Source organism: Hyperolius riggenbachi, chromosome 7, assembly GCF_040937935.1.
Source record: "Hyperolius riggenbachi isolate aHypRig1 chromosome 7, aHypRig1.pri, whole genome shotgun sequence".
NCBI lineage: Eukaryota > Metazoa > Chordata > Amphibia > Anura > Hyperoliidae > Hyperolius > Hyperolius riggenbachi.
The window spans coordinates 9,731,022-9,752,951 of record NC_090652.1 but is presented as its reverse complement, the minus strand read 5'-3'; the positions used below and the strand labels follow the sequence as shown (position 1 = coordinate 9,752,951).

The 21,930-nt window shown below is 47.6% G+C and overlaps 1 protein-coding gene across 8 annotated transcripts in view; it reads left to right on the top strand.

Moving 5' to 3' along the window:
* Nucleotides 1-12,330: 12,330 nt before the first annotated feature.
* Nucleotides 12,331-21,930, top strand: part of MPRIP (myosin phosphatase Rho interacting protein) — a 266,132-nt gene continuing 256,532 nt past the window's right edge. For 3 of the 8 annotated variants that reach the window (XM_068243563.1, XM_068243562.1, XM_068243560.1), the window contains exon 1: nucleotides 12,332-12,609. In XM_068243563.1, coding sequence (XP_068099664.1) covers nucleotides 12,487-12,609 — 123 coding nt within the window. In that variant the 5' untranslated portion in view covers nucleotides 12,332-12,486. Of the gene's footprint in view, nucleotides 12,610-21,930 lie in introns of all 8 variants that reach the window. The other 5 variants (XM_068243568.1, XM_068243567.1, XM_068243566.1 and 2 more) reach the window with 2 other exon arrangements.

Here is a 21,930-nt window from a genome sequence, read left to right as displayed (position 1 = left end):
CCCATGTAAAGCATCATCATTCATCCTTTGTGTCAGTTGTTCATCATAAGTATCTATAGGTTCCACTATTAGTGTCTCCACTTGGTCGTCGGACAGTGTGGTAGTGGGATGTATTACTTCTTTTCTGGTGGCAAAAAACCTTTTAAGGGTTAGTGACCTGATGAATCTGTGCAAGTCCTTATAGAGTTGAAATTCGTCGGGCTTAGCTGAAGGAGCAAAGTTTAGCCCTTTCCTTAGCAATGTCTCTTCATCAGAAGTCAGAATATGAGACGATAAATTAAATATTTTTATAGTGGACTGTTTATTGTTGGAGATTTGACGTTTCTCCTTTCTTTTCTGGATGGCTCTTCCTCCTCTACTTCCCCTTCTACCTCTTCCAATCCTCTTTTTCTTATACTCCCTTGGGTTAGAGGGGGTCCTGACCCTAAAAAATGGTCCTGGCCTGGATCCCTGACTCCTCCTTCTGGGCTTAGGGCTCTCAAAGGGAGCCCCTTGGTGGTTAAGGACTGATCCCCCTGTGTATGGGCTCCAGATACGCTATTTCCCATCGGAACAGTATTGGTTCCTGATGTTATTGGTGGACCTGAGGTTCCTTTGGGGATAGCACCCTCCCTCTCTCCTCTCATTCTTTCCTTAAACCTCTCCAGATACCCTGATGAGGTGTAATCATTGCTCCCAGGGTACCTGTCTTTCTTGGGAATTTTATGGAGGGTACTCGATCTGTCGGGGGCTCTCAAGGTTCTGTTTTCAGTTATAGGCTTGTTCAAGGTCCCCCTCTTTGTATGTTGATAGCTCCCCCCTCTGCTATCATACTGACACTTTTTCCTGTGGGAGTCTGGGGGGTGGTCATATTTGTATGGTCGTTTCCATGTTATACTTGGGACATACTGTAACCTCTTAGGTGGAGTGGGTTGGTAGGAAACATTTTTGTGGGGCACTTTTAATATATCCATTGGTGCTCGATTAGGTCTTTTGTCTATAGGTTCCTTATTTGAATTTCTCGAGTGATATTTACCCCTAGGTGATTGATGGGCGGGCATGGGTTGGCGGTTGGGTGGTGTTGGCACCTCAGGTTTTGGTGGTCTCTCACCCACCTGACCCCACTTGAATATGTTACCCTTTGCATAGTCAGTTCTATCTCTCTCAAACTTCTTCAGTTTTTTGTTTATAAGTTCAGTTTCTAATGTGGTTGTGGCTATTTCTATTTTAGATTTCCATTCATGGAATTCATTCATGGTATTATACCTATTGAGATCTACCTCTATATCTGGGATGACTTTACGGACTCTAGCAAGATTCCGTTCGCGTTGGACCACCACTATCTTCATCCATTTTTCGGTACATTCAATGGAAGCCTCTTTCCATATTGAATGCAAATCTGAATCCAAAAAATCACAATCCTTTTTGTTCCTCATTCCCCTGGGAGCAATTTGCTCCGTGATGTACTCTGAGAGAAAAGAGGAATCTATCCATTGTGTGCTCTCATATCTGCGAGCATTTTCTAATTCTCTAAATAATGAGACCATATGTGTTCTATTAGTGTGATAATCAAAGTTCTCTAGTGGAACAGGCATAGTTTTTCCTTTAGGATGTAAATCGGTGGTAATCCTGTTCACTATATGTTTCATATTATCATGTATGTCGGATCTTAGTTTATCCCACTTTGAAGAAGTCATATTACCCAAATGGGAGACATCCATCTTGATAGTAGTGCAACGATTATCCGGTGCTGCAGAATGCTGTTCCCATCCCCCACTGCAGAGGCAAGCGGCTGGCAGTCCGCTGAGAAGCGATTTTATCACTCATGTTTGTGAGTATAACTTTTAATTGTCAATAAAATCTCCTCCACATTTAATGCACTATGGCGCGCTTCATCTTCTTTTAGTACTTTTGCCAATCATCCTCTGTCGGAGCGCTGCGGAGTGCTGAATGTGCTAAGGAGAGCCATCCTTTGAGTGTGCAGCATTAACTTGGAGCGCAGGATATCTTCGTGCTTGTTTGTGAAAATCCATTTCTGCTGACCTTGGGAACAGCATTCTGCAGCACCGGATAATCGTTGCACTACTATCAAGATGGATGTCTCCCATTTGGGTAATATGACTTCTTCAAAGTGGGATAAACTAAGATCCGACATACATGATAATATGAAACATATAGTGAACAGGATTACCACCGATTTACATCCTAAAGGAAAAACTATGCCTGTTCCACTAGAGAACTTTGATTATCACACTAATAGAACACATATGGTCTCATTATTTAGAGAATTAGAAAATGCTCGCAGATATGAGAGCACACAATGGATAGATTCCTCTTTTCTCTCAGAGTACATCACGGAGCAAATTGCTCCCAGGGGAATGAGGAACAAAAAGGATTGTGATTTTTTGGATTCAGATTTGCATTCAATATGGAAAGAGGCTTCCATTGAATGTACCGAAAAATGGATGAAGATAGTGGTGGTCCAACGCGAACGGAATCTTGCTAGAGTCCGTAAAGTCATCCCAGATATAGAGGTAGATCTCAATAGGTATAATACCATGAATGAATTCCATGAATGGAAATCTAAAATAGAAATAGCCACAACCACATTAGAAACTGAACTTATAAACAAAAAACTGAAGAAGTTTGAGAGAGATAGAACTGACTATGCAAAGGGTAACATATTCAAGTGGGGTCAGGTGGGTGAGAGACCACCAAAACCTGAGGTGCCAACACCACCCAACCGCCAACCCATGCCCGCCCATCAATCACCTAGGGGTAAATATCACTCGAGAAATTCAAATAAGGAACCTATAGACAAAAGACCTAATCGAGCACCAATGGATATATTAAAAGTGCCCCACAAAAATGTTTCCTACCAACCCACTCCACCTAAGAGGTTACAGTATGTCCCAAGTATAACATGGAAACGACCATACAAATATGACCACCCCCCAGACTCCCACAGGAAAAAGTGTCAGTATGATAGCAGAGGGGGGAGCTATCAACATACAAAGAGGGGGACCTTGAACAAGCCTATAACTGAAAACAGAACCTTGAGAGCCCCCGACAGATCGAGTACCCTCCATAAAATTCCCAAGAAAGACAGGTACCCTGGGAGCAATGATTACACCTCATCAGGGTATCTGGAGAGGTTTAAGGAAAGAATGAGAGGAGAGAGGGAGGGTGCTATCCCCAAAGGAACCTCAGGTCCACCAATAACATCAGGAACCAATACTGTTCCGATGGGAAATAGCGTATCTGGAGCCCATACACAGGGGGATCAGTCCTTAACCACCAAGGGGCTCCCTTTGAGAGCCCTAAGCCCAGAAGGAGGAGTCAGGGATCCAGGCCAGGACCATTTTTTAGGGTCAGGACCCCCTCTAACCCAAGGGAGTATAAGAAAAAGAGGATTGGAAGAGGTAGAAGGGGAAGTAGAGGAGGAAGAGCCATCCAGAAAAGAAAGGAGAAACGTCAAATCTCCAACAATAAACAGTCCACTATAAAAATATTTAATTTATCGTCTCATATTCTGACTTCTGATGAAGAGACATTGCTAAGGAAAGGGCTAAACTTTGCTCCTTCAGCTAAGCCCGACGAATTTCAACTCTATAAGGACTTGCACAGATTCATCAGGTCACTAACCCTTAAAAGGTTTTTTGCCACCAGAAAAGAAGTAATACATCCCACTACCACACTGTCCGACGACCAAGTGGAGACACTAATAGTGGAACCTATAGATACTTATGATGAACAACTGACACAAAGGATGAATGATGATGCTTTACATGGGATAGATGATGACTGGTTGCAATATGTACCGGACACCAATACCAAGCACACGAATTTCAGGCCCAAATCAGTGTTCTACCCCTCCCATTCCAAGGGTCAATTCGTTAACACCTACTATCAAGTAGTGTTAGAGCAATTTAAGAATGTGTGTAAGAAAGGGCCCTCTAATAAACATTACAATCTGAATGGAGCTGAAAAGAAAGCCCTAAAAGACCTTTCAGATAATGAGGAAATTGTCATCAGACAGGCGGATAAGGGGGGAGGGATCGTTGTGTTAGATTCTGTAGACTATTTAAGAGAAGGCCTGAGAATATTAACAGATGTATCAACATACCAACAGCTCCCTATAGATCCCACCACCATATACAAAAGCGAATTGCAACAGTTGGTTAATAAGGCTCATCTGAATAACATTGTTAATGAACACGAAAAAAGGTTTCTAGTTCCGACCCACCCTTCAGTTCCATATTTTTATCATATCCCTAAAATTCATAAGAGTATGACCCATCCTCCAGGAAGACCCATTGTAGCTGGGATGGAAGGATTGTTGTCAAACGTGTCGTCCTATGTAGACTATTTTCTGCAACCTCTGGTCTTGAATTCCCAAGCATACACACGGGATTCTCTACACGTGATGGACATGCTACAGAACTACAAGTGGGAAAAAAGCTATCTCTGGGCCTCACTAGATGTGGCATCACTTTATACCAGCATTCCCCACGAAAAGGGTTTAGAAGCTATACAATACTTTTTCACTCAAGATTGCACGCTCCCCATGTCACAAGGCCAATTCATTCTAGATCTACTTCAATTTGCCCTTTCACACAATTATTTTAGTTTCATGGACAAACTTTATTTACAGACCTGCGGAACTTCGATGGGGGCGGGCTTTGCCCCCAGCTTTGCCAACTTGTATATGGCTTATTGGGAAAGCCAACAAATCTGGACCGGCAACCCTTTCAGTAAAAATCTGGTGTTTTACACCAGGTACATAGATGATATTCTGCTAATTTGGGAAGGTGAAGAAACAATATTTGATGAGTTTTTGACCCATTGTAATAACAATTCCTTTGGTTTAACTTTTACACATGTTATTTCTAGTAGTAATTTAGTATTTTTAGACCTGGAGTTATTTGCAAACGATGAGGGCCAGATATGTTCCAAAACACACTTTAAGCCCACGGCGGGCAATTCATACTTGCATGCGTCTAGTTGCCACAACCCGAAGTGGATACAGAATATCCCTAAAAGTCAGTTTTGTAGGCTTAGACGCAATTGCACTTCAGATAAGGACTATTTAGAACAAGGTGAGACACTCTCTAATAAATTTATTGAGAAGGGATATAAGCCAGAGCATATAAAGCAGGTGTTTGAGGGATATAAAGCCAAACCTAAACCTAGAGAGGATGCCAAAACTCATACAAGCACACATTCTGACCTTTCATTCATTACAACCTATACGGAAGCCTCGAGGAAGATTAAGAATATAGTAATCCAAAATTGGCCCATTTTGAAACAAGACCCCATACTGAGAGATCTTATTCCAGAAAATCCAGCAGTAATTTTCAAAAGAGCGAAGTCCATTAAGAACACCATAGCTCCAAGTAATGTCAAAAGGAAAACTAAGAAACCAGACAGTATGTTTCCTTCTCTGAAAGGCACTTATAAGTGTAACGTGAAGAGATGTGGGTGCTGTCCATTTATTAGACACAGAGCCACTGAAGTAATAGATACTAATAACTATGTACACAAACTGAAAGATTTTATAAACTGTGGAAGTGATTATGTGGTGTACCTTTTAACCTGTAGTTGCCCCAAGTTTTATGTGGGCAGAACCACCAGACCCCTCAGACAAAGATTAGGGGAGCACAAGAGGAACATACTTGATGGGGTGGAGAAACATAGTGTTCCACGCCATTTCAAGGAGTGCCATAACAGCCTGGTGGATACTCTTAAGATAGTAGGCCTAGAGACAATTTCGAGAAGGTTATTACAAGGACAAAGATACAAGAGGCTCTGTGAGCGAGAAACATTTTGGATCTTTAAACTGGATGCTCTCAGCCCAAAGGGCCTTAATGAAGGCCTAGAGATATCCACATATTTGTGATGTACCAAAAAATGTATTACTAGAAAAAGAGTTTGAGTCTTTTACTGTGTTTTTACTGTGTGTTTTTTACTGTGTGTTTTACATCCTATAGCACTGCTGGTCACTAATGTTTCTCCCTTCTCCCCTTTCTCCCTCCAGCACACCCAATAGTAGCAGAAATTTACACTAGATGAGGGTGGTGAGTATACCGTATAATAGGCATGGTCCATAGTAGGTTGCCTCCCCTGTATCGTATTCATATTTTTGAATTACTTTTCCACTCCACCAGCCACCACGACCTGGTCCCCCACCCCCCCCCCCCTTCCCCCCCCCCCTTCCAGCTCCCACTATGGTCCTAGTGGTAGGACCTCAGTGAGTTGTTGTTTTTTTCCCCCCCCCCTCCCTCACCCCCTCCCTCCCTATTCCTCCCTTCCCCCCCCCCCCCCCCCCAGGGTCCTCCCATTCGAAAGTTTTCCCTTGCTTTCATCCCAGGGTTATCCCATCCATAATTTCCATTGGCTTTCCTTCCCCCATCCCCTATATCCTCTTGGCCTCATAAGCCAGCTGGGATAGGTTACACAACGTAAAGAATTTCCCCTGTTCTTATAAAAGTCCCCCTAAAAAGAGTTCATTAAGGAACCTTCCTTCAAGTTGTTTTTAGATGTCCACCAAATAAAGTTTTTTTAGAGGGAAGGTTGCAGGATCCTGTTATATTGGGGTTCATGTAAACAGTTTTTATTGTTGTGCCCTTTCCAATTCGGAATCCTATAATATGTTATTCCCTATAGCTTCCGAATGGGCTAATCGTTTTACTTTAAACTGTCTTATGGTTTGGTACTGTTGTACCAGTTGATAATATTGTATTAATGGTTTGGCTTAAATATGAGAATGCGGATGTTTCCATGTAGTATCGAACTGTAATTATGTTCACTAGACAATCTGAATGCAACACATGTTCCTTCAACATGATGTTTGTACTGCCGGGGAGGATGACGCGCTGCTATAAGCCTCCAGCGCTATCGTGCCCTTATGTTTCTCCCCCCGTTGTTCTCTGGATAATAAAGTTTAATTTAGCATTTTGGTCGCCATAGCGACCTCAGGAGCGACACTATATGTTGCCCTCCGCAAGCGTGAGACGTCATCTGACGAAGGCGCTGTGCGCCGAAACGCGTAATGACGTCACACGCCGATTGACACTCCAGCGACGCCCACCTCCCAGTGAGACGGATTCCAAGCCATCGGAAATCGCGCTGCTGGCCACAGCGCGTCATCCCCCACTGCAGAGGCAAGCGGCTGGCAGTCCGCTGAGAAGCGATTTTATCACTCATGTTTGTGAGTATAACTTTTAATTGTCAATAAAATCTCCTCCACATTTAATGCACTATGGCGCGCTTCATCTTCTTTTAGTACTTTTGCATAAATTTGGGCACTGTTGTGATTTTATTGATTACAAAACCTTTAGAACTAATTAATGGAACTCAAATTGGCTTGGTAAGCTCAGTGACCCCTGACCTACATACACAGGTGAATCCAATTATGCCCTCTGACCCGGACATATTATGCTGTGCATGCGCAGTATGTCTGCTTGGGTACCTTGTGACCGCGCTCCCCGACAACGCCATACGACGTAAGCATGCTTTCGGGTTTGCAATGCCCCCAAGTGGACATACTGCGCATGCACAATGTAGTATGTCCGGGGTGGAGGGCATCGAACAGGAAGTGAAGAACTTCGGCAATTACAAGAGAACGGAGGGAGACGCGGGGCACAGGAGGCGCGGTAAGCCTCAGCACCCCCCCCCCCTCACACACACACAGTATTTGTCCTTTTTGAAAAAGATTGAGCGCTAAGTTATCCTTACACCCGCTTGTTTCTATAGTTCTGTTCCCAAATTACACCTGACTTCTGGAGGCAAACCCTTTTTTTTTTTTGCATGTGCCCAGGATATTACAGAGTGAGGCCCGTATGCAATTAACTTTTCTCCTGAGTTTTTTTTACTAGGAGAGAGTTTTTCATTTTCTATTTAAAATAACTTTTCAGTACTTTTTAACTGAAAAAGTACCAAAAAGTAGCTGAAAATGTACTGTCAAAACCATTTTAAAGGGGAACTTCAGCCTAAACAAACATAATGTCATTAAGTTACATTAGTTATGTTAATTAGAATAGATAGGTAATATAATCTCTTACCCACCCTGTTTTAAAAGAACAGGCAAATGTTTGTGATTCATGGGGGCTGCCATCTTTGTCATGGGGCGGCCATCTTTTTGGTTGAAAGGAGGTGACAGGGCGCAGGAGACAAAGTTCCAACTGTCCTGTGTCCTGATTACCCCTCCCAGCTGCACACGCTAGGCTTCAAATGTCAAATTCAAAATGTAAAAAGAAAAAAATTGCCCCAAAACAGCAGAACGAGAACAACAACATCAGAAATCCCATCATGCTTTGCACAGCATCAGGGGAAAAAAGCCCGGGCAGTTTTCTTCTGTGCAGCTAAAAATGAGGCTTGTATAAGAGAAACAAAGTTCTGATGCTGTGAAACTGTTAAAGAAACACCAAGCCTTTTCAGTGCTGCTGAGTCGATTTTTAGTCCGGAGGTTCACTTGTATTTTCTTGCTTGCTGGTGGCTTAACCACTTGCCGACCGCACGCTTATACCGTGCGTCGGCAAAGTGGCAGCTGCAGGACCAGCGACGCAGTACTGCGTCGCCAGCTGCAGCTTAATTAATCAAGAAGCAGCCGCTCGCGCGAGCGGCTGCTTCTTGTCAAATCACGGCGGGGGGCTCCGTGAATAGCCTGCGGGCCGCCGATGGCGGCTCGCAGGCTAGATGTAAACACAAGCGGAAATAATCCGCTTTGTTTACATTTGTACGGCGCTGCTGCGCAGCAGCGCCGTAAGGCAGATCGGCGATCCCCGGCCAATCAGCGGCCGGGGATCGCCGCCATGTGACAGAAGACAGCCTGTCACTGGCTGCACAGGACGGATAGCGTCCTGTGCAGCCCAGATCTCCGGGGGGAGCAGGTAGGAGAGGGAGGGGGAGAGAATGTCGCCGCGGGGGGGGCTTTGAGGTGCCCCCCCCGCACATGCCTGCAGGTAGGAGCGATCAGACCCCCCCTGCACATCATCCCCCTAGTGGGGAAAAAAGGGGGGCGATCTGATCGCTCTGTGTGGCCGCGGATCTGTGCTGGGGGCTGCAGAGCCCACCCAGCACAGATCCAAACAAACAGCGCTGGTCCTTAAGGGGGGGTAAAGGGTGGGTCCTCAAGTGGTTAAAGGGCATTTTAGTTGCAAGTTTGAAAGTATCACTTAGGAGAAAACTCAGGAGAAAACGTTAATTGCACATGGGCCTGAAAGTTCTAATAAAAACAGAGCGCCTGTAAAATTAAATATAGCATCGTCCGTTTAGTACGTCCCGTAATCATTATGTCATTGTTTATCCCAGTAATATTTTCATTAAAGACACACTTACAGCAAGAACAGGCTCTCCCATTTCCCCATTATATCTGAAATACAAGACTGTGTTTAATAATAGAAATACGTACATGCTGTATATATGGATGGAACTGCTTTCATAAAATGAGGTGTACACACCAAGCTATAAATAAGCCCTAATGCAGCCTCCATTAACATTATTCTAAAATTAGGGCTCTAGAATGACTTTAAAATACTTGTCACATGTGGGGATGCGTGTTTTGTGAAGTGTGTCTGTCCGTGTGCACAGGTGTGAGTAGTATATGTATGTATGTATGTCCTGATACCGTGTACATGAACAGTATAGGTTAGCCAGGTGATCATGTCCAGAGTATAGGTTAGCCAGGTATAGGTGCCCCCAGTATAGGTAGCCAGTTATAGGAGCCCCCAGTATAGGTAGCCAGGTATAGGTGCCCCCAGTATAGGTAGCCAGGTATAGGTGCCCCCAGTATAGGTAGCCAGGTATAGGTGCCCCCAGTATAGCTAGACAGGTATAGGTGCCCCCAGTATAGGTAGCCAGGTATAGGTGCCCCCAGTATAGCTAGACAGGTATAGGTGCCCCCAGTATAGGTAGCCTGGAGTAGTTGCCCCCAGTATAGCTAGACAGGTATAAGTGCTGCCAGTATAGGTAGCCAGGTATAGGTGCCCCCAGTACAGGTCGCCAGGGAAAGGCGCCCCCAGTATACCTAGCCAGGCATAGGTGCCCCCAGTATAGGTATCCAGGTATAGGTGCCCCCAGTACAGGTAGCCAGGGAAAGGCGCCCCCAGTATACCTAGCCTGGCATAGGTGCCCCCAGTATAGGTAGCCAGGTATAGGTGCCCCCAGTACAGGTAGCCAGGGAAAGGCGCCCCCAGTATACCTAGCCAGGCATAGGTGCCCCCAGTATAGGTAGCCAGGTATAGGTGCCCCAGTATAGTACTGGCCTTCCAAAAAAGGTCTTGTACCGCCTACAGCTGATACAGAATACTGCTGCCAGACTGCTAACCAACCAACCCCGTCACTGCCACGTAACGCCAGTCCTGCACTCCCTTCACTGGCTACCTATAGAATGGAGGGTCCTATTCAAGATCGGCCTACTAACATTTAAATCACTGAATAATCTGGTCCCTGGATACATGAAAGATATGTTGCAGCTGCGTAGCAATCCCCGCATTCTCAGATCCACAGGTTCTAATAATCTAGTCATACCCAGAGTCCACTTGGAAACTTTTGGTCCCAGAGCCTTCTGTCATGCTGCCCCTACGTTTTGGAACTCCTTACCTCAACAGATCAGGACAGCTCCATCACTGGATGTGTTTAAATCCAGACTGAAAACCCACCTGTTCTGTTTGGCATTTGCAGAAATATAACTTTTGTTGTGTGAATACTTCATCCTACTACCAATTACTGAATCTGAGAGAGCCTAAGCGCTTTGAGTCCTATGGGAGAAAAGCGCTATAGAAATGTTATTGTATTATTCTATAAGTGCCCCAGTATAAGTTAGCCAGGTATAGGTGCCCCAGTATAGGTAGCCAGGTATAGGTGCCCCAGTATAGGTAGCCAGGTATAGGTGCCCCAGTATAGGTAGCCAGGTATAGGTGCCCCAGTATAGGTAGCCAGGTATAGGTGCCCCCAGTATAGGTAGGCAGGTATAGGTGCCCCCAGTATTGGTAGCCAGGTATAGGTGCCCCAGTATAGGTAGCCAGGTATAGGTGCCCCAGTATAGGTAGCCGGGTATAGGTGCCCCAGTATAGGTAGCCAGGTATAGGTGCCCCCAGTATAGGTAGCCAGGTATAGGTGCCCCCAGTATTGGTAGCCAGGTATAGGTGCCCCAGTATAGGTAGCCAGGTATAGGTGCCCCAGTATAGGTAGCCGGGTATAGGTGCCCCAGTATAGGTAGCCAGGTATAGGTGCCCCAGTGTTACAGACAGGTGAGCTGTTATTCCTGAAGTGTGCTCTCCTGGGGTGTGGAATGTAAGTGGCTACAGGTCTTCACGTGAGCATGGGATGATGGGCCATTACCCCTAGCGGGCAACGGAGTACTTTGCTGCCTGGTAGCCCCCAGGTCGTGGTCCCCAGGATTGTCCTACCGGAGGCAGAGAGTACGACTAAAGGCCCATACACACGTTGGATTTCGTTTGAACGTTCCGTCGTTCGCCCGCTAAATCGGGCGTGTGTACAGACTATCGGTCGTTTGATAAGAGTGAGTTTGAGCGATCCGCCGGGCGGAAATTTAGAGTTTTAGAAAATGATAAATCTTATTTTAAACAACCCCAAATTAGTGTTTAGCTAATTAAAAGCAATAGTAAAGGCTTGGAAATGGTTTAGAACAAATTGTCATGTACTACGATTAAATATATATTTGTCTAGGGGTACTTGTGATAATGTTTACTATGCTGGGGGTACTTGATGAGTATGGGGTTTTAAAAGGGGTACACACCAATATAATGTTGAGAAACACTGATATATACTATATGGGCGCCTCCTATCGCATGATCCAGTCACATACAGATGTGTTCATTACTAGCATAACATCCATGCAAAGATGGATGAAAGAGGCCCCCTAGTGGGCCCCTTTGGTCCAGGCCCCGGTGCGGTCACAACCTGTGTTACCCCTATTGCTAAGCCACTAGAGGCAGCAGATATCGGGGTCTCCTGTACATAGATACGCAGTTACGCACAGAGGCTGGGCGGTCCTAAGAGCTGAGCAGTGTGGGCGTGGCTCCCGCACTCTCCTCCCTCGCAGCTGTCACAGGATCCCAAGGGAATGCTGGCGGTCCACCTATCCCGCTCTATGGCCCCGCCCCCGGTGACAGCCTCCCTCGCTAGTCGGTGGGTCTCAGCTTTCTTTTGTTATGCGCTGGGGGGAGGGATTGCGGCGCGCTGATTGGCGGAGGCGCACGTCTGTCAGGCTGGCTGTGGCCCCGCCTCTGCTGGCAGTCTCTGTGTGTGAGAGAGGAGAGCGGCGGAGAGGCGGCCGGGGGAGGGGCTGGATTGCGGCGCGCTGATTGGCGGAGGCGCACGTCTGTCAGGCTCGCTGTAGCCCCGCCTCTGGCCTGTCGCCCGGCTGCTGGCAGTGTGTGTATGTGAGAGGAGAGCGGCGGAGAGGCGGCCGGGACGCCGGAGGAGGATGTGAGAGGGGAGCCGAGCGATGGGGGAGGGCCCCTAGTCTCCTGCAGCCGCAACATGTCCGCCAGGGAGAACCCGCCGTGCAAGAAGTTCCAGGCCAACATCTTCAACAAGAGCAAGTGCCAGAACTGCTTCAAGCCGCGCGAGTCCCACCTGCTCTCCGACCAGGACCTCAACCAGGTGAGGAGGGGACTGCTGGGGTCATCTGCCTGCTTCTCCTGACTCCAGGGCGCCCTCTGCTGGGGTCTCCTGACTGCTGGGGGGCCTCATCTGCCTGCCTCCCCTCCTGACTCCAGGGCGCCCTCTGCTGGGGGGCCTCATCTGCCTGCCTGCCTGCCTCCCCTCCTGACTCCAGGGCGCCCTCTGCTGGGGTCTCCTGACTGCTGGGGGGGCCTCATCTGCCTGCCTCCCCTCCTGACTCCAGGGCGCCCTCTGCTGGGGGGCCTCATCTGCCTGCCTGCCTGCCTCCCCTCCTGACTCCAGGGCGCCCTCTGCTGGGGGGCCTCTTCTGCCTGCCTCCCCTTGCTGGGGTCTCCTGACTCCAGGGCGCCCTCTGCTGGGGTCTCCTGACTGCTGGAGGGCCTCATCTGCCTGCCTCCCCTCCTGACTCCAGGGCGCCCTCTGCTGGGGGGCCTCATCTGCCTGCCTGCCTCCCCTCCTGACTCCAGGGCGCCCTCTGCTGGGGGCCCTCATCTGCCTGCCTCCCCTTGCTGGGGTCTCCTGACTCCAGGGCGCCCTCTGCTGGGGGCCCTCATCTGCCTGCCTCCCCCTGCTGGGGTCTCCTGACTCCAGGGCGCCCTCTGCTGGGGGCCTTATCTGCCTGCTTCTCCTGACTCCAGGGCGCCCTCTGCTGGGGTCTCCTGACTGCTGGGGGGGCCTCATCTGCCTGCCTGCCTCCCCTCCTGACTCCAGGGCGCCCTCTGCTGGGGGGGCTCTTCTGCCTGCCTCCCCCTGCTGGGGTCTCCTGACTCCAGGGTGCCCTCTGCTGGGGGGCCTCTTCTGCCTGCCTCCCTCTGCTGGTGTCTCCTGACTCCAGGGCGCCCTCTGCTGGGGGGGGGGCTCATCTGCCTGCCTCCCCCCTTCTGGGGTCTCCTGACTGCTGGGGGCCCTCATCTGCCTGCCTCCCCCCTTCTGGGGTCTCCTGACTGCTGGGGGGCCTCATCTGCCTGCCTCCCCTCCAGGGTGCCCTCTGCTGGGGTCTCTCACCTTTCCCCTGCTGGGGGTCTCCTCTTCCCCTGACTCTAGGGTGCCCTCTGCTGGTGTCTCGTTCCCCCCTTCCCCCACACTCACATTGAGGTGCACCCTCTGTCTTTCCCACTCGGTGCCAGGGTGCCCACTGCTGGGGTCTCCTTTGACTTCCCCCTGCTGGGGGAAACTCCAGGACCCCCTGCTTGGAGTCCTCCCTTACATTTAGGTGCACCCTCTGCTGGGCTCTTCCTCCCCCCCCCCCCCCCTTGATGCCAGGGTGCCCCCTGCTAGGTGTCTTCTCTCCCCCTTGACCCCAGTGTGCCCCTTGCTGGGGTTCACTGCCTATTCCCTCACTCCAGGCAGCCCTTGCTGGGGTCTAACCCCCCACCATGATCTTTGGTGCCCTCTGCTGGGTGTCTTTTCCTTGACCCTAGGATACTCCTTGCTGAAATTCTCCCTCCTATCCCAGGGTACCCCTTGCTAAGGGTCCTCTCCTCTCCCCTGGGGGTGCCCCCTGCTTAGGGGTTCTTGCCCTCCATTCTGTGGTCTCCATACTGCACCCCTTGTACCGGGGTGACCCCTGCTGTGCTCTCCTTCTCCCCCTTAGTTAGGGTTGTGCCCTGCTGGGGTCTCCTGTCTCAATGACCCTGGTTACCATTGTTGTGTATTAACTAGGATCTATTTTACACTGTGTCCTGGGCTACTTCCCCTCTTCTGTTTACTAATTGGGACCTCTTCTGTCACCCACACCTACATAGCAACCTATGCAAGATGCCTAGGGCCCAGTTGGTATTGAGGGGCCCTGTAGACGCTTTTTATGATTACTCTTTGTTTTATACTCTTGAGTAGTGTCCCCTCACAGAGTTTGGGGTACCCGTAGCTATGTAGTAACTAGGCATGGTCACTGAGATGTAAAAAAATAAGTCGATGCAGGATTATGCACGTTGCGTGATAATAAACCAATCAGATTCCACTTGTGTTGGATTTGGTTGGTCCGTTTTTCAAGGTGCATAAAGGTGCTCATTAACGGTACACTATTTTCCTAATAAGTGGTCGTTCAATAAGATGTGCGGTATTGCAAGCAAACGGTGGGGCAATTCTCAAGTGTTACAATAAACGGGACGATCAGGGAGCAATTCTCTCTTCCGACACGATCGTAAAATCCAACATTCCAATCGACAGAATTCTGTATTCCAATCAACCAATCGTTTGACGATTTTCTGCACAATACAGTTGTAAAAAATCTGATGGAATGATTGCATCGGAGGAAAATATTGTACCGTTAATGGCCATGTTGAGCATGCGTACAAAAGTTGCATCATTTTGTATCCACTTGGAATTTCTTTGCGTTTTATTGACCATACTTAGTTGTCAGGCACCTTTGCTGGAATTGGTCAGTTGAATTCATCAGGAAAGCATTTGATTGGTTGTTTAAGGTTGCCTAGAACTTGTTACATTTGCCCTCCATGTGACTTGTTTGCATCACTTGACCATTTTGTTTTGGTTAACTTGTCGGGCATTGGTTTATAGTGAGCTTTTGGCCTGTTAGCTTGCCGGGCATTGGTTTATAGTGAGCTTCTGGCCTGTTAGCTTGCTGGACATTGGTTTATAGTGAGCTCCTGGCCTGTTAGCTTGCCGGGCATTGGTTTATAGTGAGCTTCTGGCCTGTTAGCTTGCCCGGCATTGGTTTATAGTGAGCTCCTGGCCTGTTAGCTTGCCCGGCATTGGTTTATAGTGAGCTCCTGGCCTGTTAGCTTGCCCGGCATTGGTTTATAGTGAGCTCCTGGCCTGTTAGCTTGCCGAGCATTGGTTTATAGTGAGCTTCTGGCCTGTTAGCTTGCCGGGCATTGGTTTATAGTGAGCTCCTGGCCTGCTGACCTTAGGCTAGAGGAGTCTATCTGACAGATCATGGAGGTTTTGGGGTGTTGTGCATTGAATGACTTGGGCAGCTGTGAGCTTATGCCTCGTTTTTGTATCTTTCTCTGTCTCTGGGGCAAATGAGGCTATAGGTGGGTATAGCATGCTGCGTTGTTCCCCTGGCATGGTCACTTGCCTTTACCCACAGCCACAGATGGCTGCACCCCCCCTATCATTGTGTCTTTCTCCTCTCCCATCTGCAGCTCTGTTTAATTGAATTAAATATTCATGAACATCTTGTTGGTTTTATAGTTTCTGCAGAGGCCCCACCTATCACATACCAGCACAGGCAGCCTAATCCACTATGAGAAAACGTTCCCAGAAAACTTGTTAGATAGTAATTGCCATTCCTACTTTGTAGCTTCCGCCTCAACATATGTGCCCTTATTCAGTTCACTTTTTCTACCAAGTTTTCTCCTACGAGATCACTTTTTATCTTCCGTTTCAAATAACCTTTTCAGCACTTTACAAAAAAGTAGGTGATAAAGTATTGTAAGTATTTTTTTGAGTATTTTTTTGCTTGCTGGGGGCTTAAAGTGGACATGAACTCTTGCACAGGCCAGAAGACAACATAGAGAAATGCACCCTGTATTTATTGAGAGTTTAGCGTGCTCAATTCCCCCTCATTTGTGACTAATTACCACTGTAATTTGATCTCTCAGCTGTGTCAGCTGGCTGCCTCTGCAGAGCAGCTAATTTGTAAACACAGGATGATAACCCGATGTCTGCCTCCATGAAAGCAGGGAGTAGACACATCACAGATTTATTGCAGGATTTGTATCAGCTGTAACAAAGAAATGTTTTTATTTGAAGTTTATTATGTATTATGCAGTTGCTTATCATTTAGAACAGAGAGGAAGTTCTGAGATCAGGTCCCCTTTAAAGTGTACTCAAGCTGCACCTCTGGGTAAATGGTCAAATACCTAGAAAGAGGTGTACTGTTGAGCGTGGACCCCCCCCAAAGAAATCTTAAGTACAAGCTCGCAACCGCACTTCTCTATAAGCACAGTCGCGGCCGCAGTTCCTCTGCGCGGTAAGCTCCGCACTACTGTGCAGGCGCGCCATGCTTGTTCGTTAAGGGGAGCGCGGTCACAGCAGGAGGGTCGCAGAGCCGGATCATCCACAAGGCAAACCTAGGCAGCTGCCTGGGGCCTGGAGGGTGCTAGCCCCCGGCAAATCTTACAAAGGAAAAAAAGCAGCAAAAACTATCGTGTCTAGGGCCCCATTTCATCTGTGGAGGGGCTGGGGCAGTGGGGGACGTCCGGAGGATGACATGGGAAGGCTTTCCTCTCCTTGGGTATTTGATATTTTTTTTTTTTTTTTTTTGACCTGAGTTTAACCTCAGTTTCTCTTTTAAAAGAATTTTATCGATGAGGTGAGAAAATATCACTTGGGAGAAAAAGTGGATTGAATAAGGGCCAGTATGAGACTTAAGGTCCGTACACACGCCGGACTTTAGGCAACGACGGGTCCGTCGTTGCCTCCCGCTGGGTGGGCGTGCCAGCGACAGTCCGGCGTGTGTACGCTCTGTCGTCAGACTGATACGGCTGGTCAGAAACAGCCGTATCAGTCTGACGACAGAGCGTACACACGCCGGACTGTCGCTGGCACGCCCACCCAGCGGGAGGCAACGACGGACCCGTCGTTGCCTAAAGTCCGGCGTGTGTACGGACCTTTATGCTGGGTACACACGTTGTGATTTCCCGCTTGATCCCGGTCGATCGTTTATTTCCGACATGTTCGATCGGGTCTCTATCGATACAGCCGTCGATTTACTCATGTTAAGTATGAAAAATCGACGGCTGTATCCATCGAAACCCAATCGAATATGTCATAAATAATCGATCGACCGGGATCGATCTTGCAGATCGAGCGGGAAATTGCAACATGTGTACCCAGCATTAGATAGATAATTTCCAACATGTTCTGGCAGGTAAATCTAACAGAAAATCTTAAGCCCTATCTACACGATACGATTCTTTTTGCAAATCGATTACGATTCTATTTACAATCTGATTAAATCCGACATGTCCGATCGGGATTTGATTCGATGCATTGTTTTGTAATGACAAATCAAATTGAATCGAATCCCGATCGGACATGTCTCATTTAATCGGATTGTAAATTGAATCGTAATCGATTCGCACAAAGAATCGTATCGTGTAGATTGGGCTTTACAGAAAATTGTATGGTGTGTACCTAGCATAACTTCTGAAAATTGTACGAATGCTTTTCTTCAACTTTGTGAAAAAAGTTAAAAAACAAGGAACACCAAGAGCCCCAATAGTGTAATATGTACTGGTAAATGGTTACTAGATAGAGTAAATATTAATACTCACAAACCAGGGTTACCATTAGGCAACCACTGTAAAGGCAGGTGGGGAGATTTTCCTGACCCCACTCAGGAATAAGAAGTCGCTCTCTGTAGATGAGAAAAAGGGGGTTCAACCCTCCACCCAGGGTGGACTCAATATTATGCAGGAGAACAGAGGCGCCAAAAGGATAAAAGGAAGCTAAATGAGCTTAAAAACCAAATTCTTGGTAAATAGAGGAGGTAGTGGTGGACTTGCCTCCTCCAAGTAGACACACAATGACTGTAGTAAAGACAGTCAATATATTTTATTTATGAACTCCAAATATGCAACGCGTTTCGCAGGTTTGATCCCGCTTCATCAGGCAATAACAACGGAGCAATAGCATATGTGGTCAGTAGAAGAGCCAGGCACCTCTGTGTCAATAAAATATATTGACTGTGTTTACTACAGTCGTTGTGTGTCTACTTGGAGGAGGTAAGTCCACCACTACCTCCTCTATTTACCAAGAATTTGGTTTTTAAGCTCATTTAGCTTCCTTTTATCCTTTTGGCGCCTCTGTTCTCCTGCATTTGTGAAAAAAGCGTTGTTTTGACTATACTGTACAGTAATAGCTGATTGCGTGGCTTGCTGAGCCTTCTTCTCACGGTCTTGCCTTCGCCTGTTCTGCTCACTGGCACATTGTTGACGTAGGATTGGCAGGCACGTAATGTTTTGGTTGTGTGGCACATGCCGTAGAGTGTGGTTAACCGCAAGGCAGTTTATGAGCTGCGCTAGACCTGTGTGGCAGGCCTGTTTGTTGTGGCCGGCCCCCTGGTCGCTTGGCGGCAGCGGAAGGGTTAATCTGGCGGCCTTTAGAGCGTTTGGACAGCAGCTCCTCTCTCTCGGTCTTTATGAGTAACACTTAGCAGTGGAAATTGCATATTTCCTGAATGTGCTGTACTCTGAATTCCCAAGCCAGGGAGCTGCTGTGGAGACCGGGAGCATCTTGGGAGGATTTCTCAGCATTTCCACTTGTCTGTCCCAGGAGGAGGGGACTGGGGGGCCGGCCGCTGCAGCTCACAACCGTCTCAGCAAATGGCCGGTCTGTCGGTTGGCTCTGGCTTTCTGTGGATGTTTCTCTACGAGCAGCAAAGCCGCCTATTTAAATCCAGAGTTTGTAAAACTATAAAAGAGTTCATGTTCTGCTTTCCATACGTCCTCTCAAACTTTTTTTGCTGTGTTTTGTCTTCCATGTATCTGAAGACCAGCCCTGTACATTCGAAAGTATTTTTAATACTGTGGATACACACGGTGCGTTCCCGTACTCGATTCCCCGCTTGATTCCCGGCCGCTTGATTATTTTCAACATGTCCGATTCGCGTTTCGATGGATCATTAGGTCGATTTGGCATACTTTACATGAGAATCATCGAAACAATCATCAAAACACGATCAGAAATAATCGGCCAGCCAATTGTATTGGATGTATCCAGCATAAGGGTTATGCTATGTACACACTTGCGATAACTATCGTTTGCAAGGAACGATAGTTACCAGACGAACGATATTGGAAAGATCGGTATGCAACGATGGGATGCAACGACCATCATACACATTTTAACGATCGTTCTCGCAGAAAAGAACGATCAGAAGGAAATGTTGCGTACATATTTATATAACATTAAAAAAAAACACTGCCATGGAGTTACAATAGATACAAATATATGATTAGATGTGGTATGGCAGGTAAAGGGTGTATGACAGTGCATCCTGATTGGCTGACGAGCACCTGCTGACGACTCAAATGTAGCTGCATGCATGTATTGCTGTGTTCTATTGCTTGTGTGTGTTGAATTTAGCATTCAGTATGGACGCAGTATTGGTGGGTTTTCTGGATGTGAGAGGTCCAGAGCCTGGGTGTGAGAGGTCCAGGCCCACCTGCACTCCCCTCAAGGTATCGCGCATTGGCCTTGGGGCCCCGGCCAGTGAGAGAGGTCCGGGGCCCCTGGCCATCGTGCGAACCAATCGTGTGTTTTTAAACAAATATATGATTGTTAACTTGAACACAAAGTTTAATTGAAATGAGCAATGTAACAATCTTTACGGCCGCGCTACAAAGGAAGTACTGAAGCTGGGCAGATTTCAACGCAGGCGCATTGGCCCTTGTAACGATCGTACGGTCTGTACACACTATTGTTTCGTAACGATTGTCGGTAGATACGATCCGTCAGGTTGGATATTTCCATCTTCCCAATGTCGTTCTTTTGTCATTCGTGTTAATGATCGTTGGGTAAAGTTTTTTTTTTTTTTTTTTCCCCTGATTGTCGGCGGAACGATCGTCAATTAGCTGTTTCAAACGACCATAGTCGCCAGTGTGTACGCAGCATTAGGCATTGCAACGGAGGGGGAGAAGTTAGGCATTGTGGGGGGGGAGGTGGTTAGTTGGGCATCGCAGGAGGGGATGGTTAGGGTTAGGCATTGTGGGAGGGGATGGTTAGGGTTAGGCATTGTGGGAGGGATGGTTAGTTAGGCATTGCAGGGTAGTGGTGGTTAGTTAGGCATACCACAGGGGTTGGTTAGTGTTGGGCATCTTTGGAAGGTTAGGATTACTTACAGGTAGAGGGAGGTTTTCTTTGTGAGAACAGGATTAGGTTCAGCTGTATAATTTACCAATTTACAATTGTAATTTGCAGTTCATGCTAGTAGAATATTGGTAAATTCCCCCGATATCATACAAGGCGATATTTTGGGCGCCCTTTTTGTGTGTCTGCGTCCTGGGCCTCCTCTCTTCCCTCGGAGCAGTTTTCTCTTCAGCATAGTTGATTAGCGTGCGGCAGATGTAAGCATTTTTCTCACCTCTCCTGCACTGACAGTTGCGTCCCGCGGCAGTGCCGGCACACATTACAGGTCCTCACAAGCCCGCAGTCTGTGTCCTCGCAGCTGATAGGATCGCCTAGAGGTGCGTGAATGGCGGGCGCGCTCCCAAGGGAACCTGTCCTGAGTCACTCGTGCGATGATGTCAGCGCTGTATATAAAATAGTTTGCATGTATTAAATGCCATTAGTCAGTCATCCCAAACAGCTGATAAATTAAACGCTCTATTAGGCTGTGTACCGATGGGTGTGTGCGCAGTGCGTGAATACCAGCGTGCTCGGGCGGGAGACGCCCAAGAGTGTGATCCATCAATAGACCGCCATTGGGTGATGTTGTTTCCTTTGTTATATTAGGCTTGGTTAGTACAGTAGAATCCCTTTTATAGTAAGCTCCAAGGACCTGATCCAAGGAGTTTACTGTATTAGAAATGGTCATACTCAGGCACATAAAGTCTACTGTAGGACTGTTCCTTAAAGAGGGTTTGAAGCCATTCTAAATTCTACTTTTTACTATTCATTTATCTTGAAGGAATCATCAGGCTAAAAAATGAAAAATCAGCTTTACTCACCTGGGGTTTTCTCCAGCCCCTGGCAGCCGACTGTCCCACGCTGACCGATCGCTCTCCGCCGCTGTCCCGGGCTCCCCGCACAGTGCAGAGGACGACTTTGAGGTCGTCCTTACTGTGCCAGCACCGCTGTCGATCATGGTCATGTTGTCCATGGCGTACTGCGCAGGCGCAGAACTATGCCGCGGACAACAACGCCGGTCCACGCAGGCGCAGCAAGGACGACCTCGAGGTTGGCCGGGACGGCGGCGGAGAGCGGATGTGGTCAGCATGAGACAGTTGGCTGCAAGGGGCTGGAGAAAACCCCAGGTGAGTAAAGCTGATTTTTTTTTTTTTTTTTTTTTTTTGCCTAATGTTTTGTTTCCTTTAAAGAACAAGCGACACCCATGCTAACCTAGAAATAAAAACCACATAAATAAGTAGATGAATACTACTTCTACTTACATAACAGATGTATTGCGCTATCCACGTAATGATTCCTGTGAATTTTATAAAGGAAAAGCAGAAAATCCTATTCTAGGCAGTGGCCATCTTGCCAAGCTAATGCTGACATCATATCCTCCCTGACTCTTGTTCCCCCCCCCCCCCCCCCTCCCTTCTCTTACTCATTGTGTATTCATTAGCTGCCCTCCTCCCAGAGTCTTCAGACACTCCCACTGAGGTG